This window comes from Triturus cristatus, chromosome 5_2, assembly GCF_964204655.1.
Source record: "Triturus cristatus chromosome 5_2, aTriCri1.1, whole genome shotgun sequence".
NCBI classification, from domain to species: Eukaryota; Metazoa; Chordata; class Amphibia; order Caudata; family Salamandridae; genus Triturus; species Triturus cristatus.
The window spans coordinates 742,654,673-742,663,909 of NC_140588.1; the positions used below are offsets into that span (position 1 = coordinate 742,654,673).

General features: G+C 43.2%; 1 protein-coding gene across 1 annotated transcript in view; it reads right to left on the reverse strand.

The window, feature by feature from the left end:
- LOC146829209 (indolethylamine N-methyltransferase-like) overlaps positions 1-9,032 on the reverse strand; it is a 243,661-nt gene extending 234,629 nt beyond the window's left edge. Inside the window, exon 1 of the mRNA XM_085606446.1 lies at positions 8,885-9,032. Coding sequence (XP_085462572.1) covers positions 8,885-9,032 — 148 coding nt within the window. The remainder of the gene's footprint in view (positions 1-8,884) is intronic.
- Between the last annotated feature and the right edge of the window lie 205 nt (positions 9,033-9,237).

The window sequence follows — 9,237 nt, forward strand, 5'->3', positions numbered from 1 at the left end:
CTCTGCCGACCAGCCCGGAAGTAGTGTGTCCTATCACGCTCTGCCATGCCCTCCATAACAAACGGCATACAGCCGGGATGGACCGGGGCGGGCAAAAGAACGGTAAGCTTGCCAATTTCACATAGAAAACTTCACATGTGCAAATCACGCAGGGGCTTTTAAAAGAACACAGTTTAAAATTACAATTAAAAGGATTTTTTCGTTTCTGCTTAAAAGTTCATGAAAAGCACGTAGGAAAAATAAAACACAGTTCGCTGATACGCTCGCACTCTATTAGTCTCACCTAGAGTGTCTCTGCCAGGTACCATCGAACAAAGTCAAAATGTATCTATTCTAATTGGTAGATACATCAGAGCAAAAAAAAAGTTCCTCGCACCTGGCGTTTGTGGACTTTACCGCAGCCTTCGATTCTGTGAGGCGCGTGAGACTGTGGGAGGTCCGTGCAGTCATGAGGGTAGATCCAAACATTATAGCCTTTTTGCAGCGTCTCTACTGTGGAGCCTCTGCTAGTGTTCGTTACAGCCTGTGCGGGAAGTGTAATGAATCATTCCCCATTAGGAGAGGGGTCAGGCAGGTATGTGTCCTGGCCCCTTTCCTTTTTAATTTGTATACAAATGGTCTTGGTGATGCACTGCTCAAACAGGGACAAGACTTCCCCCAAGCTGGAGGGCAACCCATCCCAGCCCTTCTACACTCGGATGATGCAGTCCTTTTGGCATGCACACAGAATGGTTTGCAAAGGGTTTTGGATAGCTTTAATGATATTATGAAAGACCTAGGTTTAAGTGTTAATTTCTCTAAAACGTTTATCATGAAATGCGGTAACGGGTTCCAGAGGGTCAGGGAAATGTTTCTGGATGGAAACAAGATAACTACAACCAGGAATTTCTCATATCTTGGGATTTTATTTAATCAGAATGATACCTGGTCCCAGATGTTAAATACTAAAAAACTTGCTTTCACTAGAACAACCTCAGCCCTAGCCTCTTTTGCTAAGAAACTGGGGAGGAAGCCGCCAGGGGAGTCAAGGGAAAGCAAAATGTATCACAACCGCAATGTATGGGGCTGGAGTATGCAGCTGGTGGAGAATTCTTCTTGCAATACATTTTGTCTGCCCCCCCCCCCTAGTAAGTCCTCCTTTGTCTGCCATGAGGAGCTGGGTCTCACTTTTATATCTGATCTTATTAAATTGGAACCCGTACTCCTGTGGCATTGTATATGGACCAAGGAGCAGACTAAGTTCAACAGAGAGATCCTACAAGATAGTCTGAGTTTGGATGGGGCTGTAAAGATCCCTTGGGTTAGGTTTATATGCAGCTTTATGAAGGACCTAGGTCACCCAGAATATTTTTCTAACCCCACTACATGATATCAGTGTCGAGAAAGGCCTTAAAATTGGAGGGCCTCCAATTATTGGGCTCTCTAAGGGTGACAGGGAAAATGGCAAAACCTAGCGTTATGCAACATCAGTTAACGCATGGGGTTGGAGCCTTATTTCTCCTTTGTACCAGAAGCTTTTGATAGGACGCTCCTCACAAGATTCACCCTGGGTAACGTTCATACATTATTGACAATACCAAACATGAACGATTGGTCCCGAAGTTTGATATTCTGCCCCTGTGATAATTATTCTGTGCAGTCCACGATTCACTTGTTTTTTATTTGGTAGATTTTAAGTAGAGTTGAGGAAAGTGTGGATACTTCCACTTTTAAAACGTCAAGGTATAGGACAATGCCTCCCAGCTTTCATTTGGCTGTAGCTACTGGTAGATGACCATATTGCGTGGAGGGTAGCAAAGTTTTTAAAAAGGTCGATTCAGCAGAGGAAATGCATGTCATTTAAGGTCCTGTAAGTGCATGGGCAAGTCCTCTCTAGATAATATTGGTCTTAAAAAATTCTTATTGATTCTTACTTTGTAAATTGTGTTCTCTGTTAATAGTTTTTATATTATGAATGTTTATTAAATAGTGTTATCTGTTAATAGTTTTTATATTATGAATGTTTATTATGACATTTTTATCTATGTTAATGTATATGCTTTTATGATTGGTATAATAACAATCGAATAAAGATTTTCTTGACTTGACTTATCAGAAAGATAGAATATAACTATCATCATTAAAGCAGGGAAAACAAGTTGAGAAGTTGCAAATCCTGACTATGGATCCCTCTAAATTGGAAGATATTAAGAAAGTAAAATATAAATAAAATATAATCGGTTCATAAGTTGGAGAGTTAATGTTTGGATGACACTTTAAAAAGAAAAAAATATGTAACAGGAAAAGCATTGCCCCGTACTTGAAGAATAAGCAGATCCCAAATAGCAACAAGGGGAAACCCATAATGACTATTTACAATGGAGCCAGTGTCATAGTATCAGGGGGATATGTACAAGGAAGCGGAGGAGAGAGGCGTCAGCCTTCCTAGCTTAACGCCTCTCTCCTCCCCTTCTGAAATGAAAAAAGGCTGCACCATATTTACAACGATATGGTGCAGCCTTGCGTTTCCCCCTGAGATGGCGCTAAGTTTAGCAACTTAGCGCCAAAGCAGGCACCCTTGCATCAGAGTGCAAGGGTGTCTGCGTGCAGGGGAGGATTGTTTTTGTGTAGGAAGGTGTCCCTTCCTGCACATGAACAATCCTAGAAATGCCATTCTGTTACTTTCATGTGTGCTGCTTCATGCAGCACACATGAAAGTGACAAAATGGCATTTTAAAAAAAGGTTGGTCTATGTACAGGAAAGGACACCTTCCTGTACTTAATAAACCATGGCATTTTGCGTTTTCCATGCATGCTGCACAAGGCAGAACACATGAAGAAACTGGTCTTAAGTTGGCGAAATGAGGAGAAATGCATCATTTCTCCTCATTTCGCCAACTTAAGACCAGTTTTTACCTGGTCTTAATTTTGGGGCTGCCTCTTAAGTACACCACCCTTGTCAAAATAAATGGGTGTTGTTTTCTAACACCTGTGACTTAACTCTGCCTTGTACATAAGGCCCCCTGTCACGCTATGCTTAGTGTGAAAGGGGTGGGCAGGTAAAAACTGGTCTTAAGTTGGCGAAATAAGTAGAAATGCATTATTTACGTTAAGTGGTTTAACTCTGCCTTGTACATAAGGCGCAGCCCCTAACGCCACCACAACGTCACTATAGGTGACGTTGTGGTGGCGATAATAATTCCTTTGTCTCCTCATGAACCATGTACGCCTTATCTGAAAAGCTTTGACCTACAAATGCTTAGTGATGATGGTAAAATGAACAGGCTGATTGAGAGGGATGAAATCTACAAACACGTTTTTCAACCTAAAAGCTGAATGCCCATCTTGTTAACAACCCTGAACCTAAAAGATGTATGCCCATCTTGTTAACAACACTGAAATGCCCAATCTACGCCAAGACTTTAGCAACTCACTTTAAAGCATTCATTCTCTGTTTAGTTCATCCATCCCAGATCATGTTTATGAAAAGCAACAGTGGCATGCCTGTCTTACCATGTCTTAGAAAGGGAAAAGATGATGATTGATTGATTGATTGATAAGGGATTTGTATTGCGCTACTTTGCCCAAGGGCGTCAAGGCGCAGAAGATGGAAAAACAATCAGTCAAGTAGCAGGAAAGAAACATTAGGGATAGGCCTCAGAGAAAAGCAGAGTTTTAAGTGCTCGACGAAACAAAATAGGGGATACCTGATTCCTAAGGTCAAGGGGAAGCTCATTCCAAAGTCTGGGGGCAAGGGCGAAAAAGGCCCTGCCTCCCCACCTTGCCTTCACAACCCGGGGGACGGTTAACAGCTTTAGACTAGTGGATCGCAGAGCCCTGCCTGGGGTGTAGTAGGACAGGAGAGACCTGATGCCCTCGGCCCCTGCGTCATGGAGAGCCCGATGAATAAGGATCAGAGTTTTGAATTTTATCCTGGCATACACCGGTAGCCAGTGGAGATGTTTCCTGATCGTGGTTCCAGAGGAATGCCTAGGGGCATTAACAACGAACCTTGCTGCCGCATTCTGAACCACTTGCAACCGGTGGACCAGTTTGTTGTTCATCCCGAGGTAGAGGGCATTACAATAGTTGAGGCGCGAAGATAAAAGAGCAACCTTGACTAGTTTCCGGGCGTCGGGCGTGAGGTAGTGGGTGAGCTTTCTCAACACACTTAAAACCCCACAGCAGGTGGAAACAGTCCTATTTACCTGTTTGTCAAAGGTAAGAGAGGTGTCAAATAGGACTCCCAGGTTACGGGCAGCCAGGGAGGGCTGGGGGCAGATTCCCAGAGTCGATGGCCACCAGTCGGCTGACCACACCTTGTTATTACTCCCGAACACCAGAATCTCAGTTTTTTCCCCATTCAATTTTAAGAAGCTAGATGTCATCCAGCCTGCCACGGCCTCCATACAGTTCCTAAAATTTAGGGTTGTAGATCCAATGGATTGAGACAGGGAGACCATAATTTGGGTGTCATCGGTGTACGAGAGTACTTCCAGACCAAAAGATCTAACAAGCCTAGCAAGTGGGGCCACATAAACGTTGAAAAGAGTCGGGCTCAGGGAAGAGCCCTGTGGGACCCCACAATGCAAAGGTTGGCAGTGGAGAGGAAGTCACCCATTTTGACCCTTTGCTCCCTGTTACTGAGGAAGGAGGTAAGCAGACTGAGGGCCAGACCTTCCACCCCCATATCACTGAGACGGGAGGCCAAGATGGAGGGGGACAGGGTGTCAAAAGCCGCGGTGAGGTCGAGCAGGATCAGCAGCGTAGTCTGACCCCTATCGACCTTGGCGCGGATGTTGTTAACCACCACCGTAAGGGCTGACTCAGTGCTGTGCTCCCTTCTGAAACCATGCTGAGATGGATCAAGCTGGCGGGTTTTATCCAGAAAGGAGCTAAGATGGAAATTCAGGTGTTCCTCCAACATCTTGGCCGGAGCAGGAAGCAGAGAAATGGGGCGAAAGTTTTTTAAGGCCTCAGGGTCCAGGGTGGTCTTCTTCAGAAGGGGCTTTACAATGGCTGTTTTCCAGGAGGATGGAAAAGTCCCACTGGATATGGCCCTATTCATGACTGCCAGCATGGGGGGCATTAAGGTAGCCTTACAAGTTTTTAAGATTTTAAGCGGGCAGGGGTCAAGAGGCGAACCTGACTTGAGGGAGTCCAAAAGTCTCTCTAGGTCCAGGGCTGTAAGAGGAGGAAAACTGGAATAAGTTTCCGCAGGGGGAACAGTATTCCCCAAAACCGAGGGGAAAGGCCGTGTAAGATTATCTGCCTGGAGGGCTGTGTGAATATTTAAAATTTTAGTGTGAAAAAAGGAGGAAATTTGATCACAGAGTTCTTGTGAGGGGACTATAGGGTCAGGGTGATGAATAAGAGATAAGGTGTCCACAATTTTAAACAAGTCTCCGGGGGAGGTAAGAGAGGAGGTGAGGTTGGAGAAATAAGATTGTTTTTCGTCCAGCACCGCCGCTTTGTAGATTTTAAGAAGCTTTCTATGTTTGGTCCGACCTTCGGCATCGGGCTGGGATCTCCAAAGCCTTTCTTGCCTCCTGCATACCTGCCTCTGAGTTCTAAGGGAGTCAGAATACCAAGGGGCCGTAGGACGTTTCCTAGCACAGTATACTGATTTAAGGGGAGCCAGGGAGTCCACTGCCTTCGCAATGGTATTCGCAAGTTCCCGTGCTGATGAGTCGATATCCTGTGAGGGAAAAGACTCGAAATTAGCAATAAAGGGGCCCAGGGATTGGTCAGTCAGGCTCCGGAAATTTCTCTTCTGCACCCAACAGTTTGTGTCTTTTCTGAGAGCAAAAGAGGTACAGTAAGAGAATTTCATGGAGACTGCATGGTGATCAGTCCAGGAGAGAGGAAGAAGTGGACCCACCTCTAACCTAGAGTCATTCGTAAACACCCCATCCAATGTGTGACCGGCAATGTGAGTGGGGGAAGAAACATTTTGAAGTAGATTAAAAGAGGCCAATGGATCCACAAGAGATGACGTATCACTGGAATTACTATTTTCCAGGTGGAAATTAAAATCCCCAAGAATAGTAAGGGAGGGCCTGCTAAGAAAAGGCTCTATAACTTCCAAAAGATCAGAACAAAACGAGGATCTGGGGCCTGGAGGTCTATAGATAAGAATCCCTGAAAAATTTTCTGAGGGAGAGGAACTGAGAGAGAAAAACATAGCCTGAAAAGTATTATGAGGAGAGGGAAGAGACTCCATACGGCAGGTAAAAGCAGTCTTATATATAATGCCAATTCCGCCCCCTTTTCGGCCCTCTCTGTCCTGTCTTACCATAGTGTAGCCGTCAGGGAGAGCATTAAGCAAATCAGGGCCAGCTGAGTCCGAACCCCACGTTTCCGTTACGAAGACCCAAGAGGGTTTTCTTTGGGATACGAAGTCTCTAAAGGCTATGTTATTTTTGACCAGGGAACGGGCATTAATAAGGTAACCTGATTCTTTCGGGGGGGATGGGGGCTCTTGTATCCCTGATTTCAAGCGAGTGTTAGTGTGAATATGGTATTGTCACTTGAAAGCTTTGGGCATGGAGAAGGTCATCACTAATGTGTCCTGCCTCTTCCTTTACTCAATGTTACCCTAATTTAGATTTCCTAATATGTTGGGATTTGGGTCTCAGAAAACCTTGATAGCACAGTACAAAATAATAAAAAAATGAACAATAACTAAATGTTATCAAATTGGAAGAATTGGCCGAGTGTCACAGACATGGCAGAGTGTCACAGAAATAGTGGAGATGATGCTAACCACTGTTACTAACTGCTTAATGACTGCTTAATGAACATGTCTCTCTGAGCTTCCCCAAAGACGTTTTTTATATTACTAAAGTTCTGTTTTTAAAAGAGGGCAAGGATCTTTGTGAAGAAACTTTTCCTGGCGAGGTAATTGGGCTTTTTAAATGCTTACTTGTACAGACCGTCGCTTTTGTAGGTTAGTAGACCAAATAGTTCCCTGAAGTGACTCAAATTCTCCAACTTGGCTGGCCATTGGCAAGGAAATATTAGATCCACAAAAGATATTGTCCATCTTTACTGTGTTACGCTTAGACACTAGCCATTCCTATGCTATTTTAATGGATACTAGAAATCCTCTAGCTATACTAGACTGGAAGTTGGATGTCAATATTAAGAGATCCACATTCATGCCATGATGGCATACTTGCATAATTAATGGCTGTCCGTAGCCAAGGCCGGGATTTTGTCAATGTATTGTTCTCTTCGTTACTGCATCTACAAAGAACTGCATTTATTACAGTGCATCAACACTACATCTTCAAGGTTCGTTTACAATGTATTTTACCATTGCCTAACTCCACAACATTGAACCTTCCCTGACACCACATCGAGCCCCACATTTTGTAACTTCAAATTGTTTTTTATTTTGTTTAATCAGTGACTTTTTCTTGAATGTACTTGTAACCTTTGAAATGTAAATGAAATACTTTCATATTTAATTAGGTCTAACGTAACTCTTTTACTCAACTTGACATTTTTTTGTACTTTTAGGGGCATATTATCAAGACAGGCGATAAAATTATCGCCGCTTTAGCGGCAGAAAACTGCAGCTTAAACGACGATAATGGGCTTGATAATATCCTCTATGGAATTCCAATTGAAGCCCATGTTAGATGTGAAGGACATCTAACCTGGGCTTCAATTGGAATTCTATAGAGCATATTATCAAGCCCATTATCGCCATTTTAGCGGCAGTTTTCTGCCGCTAAAGCGGTGATAATTTTATCGCCTGTCTTGATAATATGCCCCTTACTTTTTTTCGATAGATTGCAACAAACAGAGGGGCATATTTTCAAGAAACGGTGTTAAAATTATCGCCCCTGTAGCGGCAGAAAACTGCAGCTAAAGCGGCGATAATAGCCTTGATAATATGCCCTTGAGAATTCCCATAGAAGCCCATGTTCTGGTGTCAACATGGGCTTCTATGGGAATTCTCTGCGGCATATTATCAAGCCCATTATCGCCGCTTTAGCGGCAGTTTTCTGCCGCTAAAGCGGCGATAATTTTAACGCAGTGCTTGATAATATGCCCCAGAAAGTTTACAGGGGCATATTATCAAGAGAGGCGATAACATTTTTGCCGCTTTAGCGGCAGAAAACTGCCGCTAAAGCGGCGATAATGGGGTTGATAATATGCTCTATGGAATTCCAATTGAAACCCATGTTAGATGTGAAGGACATCTAACCTGAGCTTCAATTAGAATTCTATAGAGCATATTATCAAGCCCATTATCGCCGTTTTAGTGGCAGTTTTCTGCCGCTAAAGCGGTGATCATTTTATCGCCTGGCCTGATAATATGCCCCTCAATGTTTAACCACAACAATAATGTGAAATGAAAGTTTTGTTTGATTTTGTGTCTATCCCCAAAATATTAAACCATCAAGCATGCTTTCTAATGGTGACACAGAAATAACTTTTCATTCAAGTATACCTTTTTGAAAGACTGTGGGATTAAAAAGTATGCGGAAAAACGCAAATAGAACTCAAAGCACTTTCCTTCGCGATATCTCAGGAAACGTCTGAATGAGAGGGATACACTCACATTAAATCTCCACTCAAGAATCCCCAATGGGCATTTTTAATAAGTAAAGTATAATTTTGCAGTTTTCTCAAAATTATGCAAAAATGTTGCTGCAAACAGTATGTGCTTTCCATATTCCTTGCCACTGTGGCTCCTGCTCAGTTTGTTCTATCATTAAAATACTTTGCTGCACAGTTAGTGCTGGGAGGGATATATGTGTGTTATTGCTTCTTAGTTTCTGTCAGTCTTCTCAGATTGCTCCTGCTCAATAGGAGCTACAAACAGAATGATGCATTTTAAAAGCTATTTTAAAAGCCCCACAAAGCCGAAGTATGCGAAAGGTTTACCTACTCGGGGTGAACGCTCTTTGCAGGTCTTGTAGTACTTGAAGCGTTACGTCTTGAGCGAATGGACTTTCGGGGCTCACATATGCATCTATAACAGAATCTGGGTCATAATGCTGCTCGAAAGTACTTTTGGGCACGAAACCAGCAGACATGCTCTAATTTAAAATGGTGTGATTTTGCGATAGGATGCTATGGATGAGTTGTTCGATGTCGATATGCTAGATCCTTTTATACTCTCCAGTTAAAAAACAAACATTAGACTGCGTTTTTGAAATCGAGCATGTGATTATGATAATAGAACTGTCCTGCTTTCTGTTGACCCACTTCTGTTTGCAAGTACACCTCACTCTTATCCCG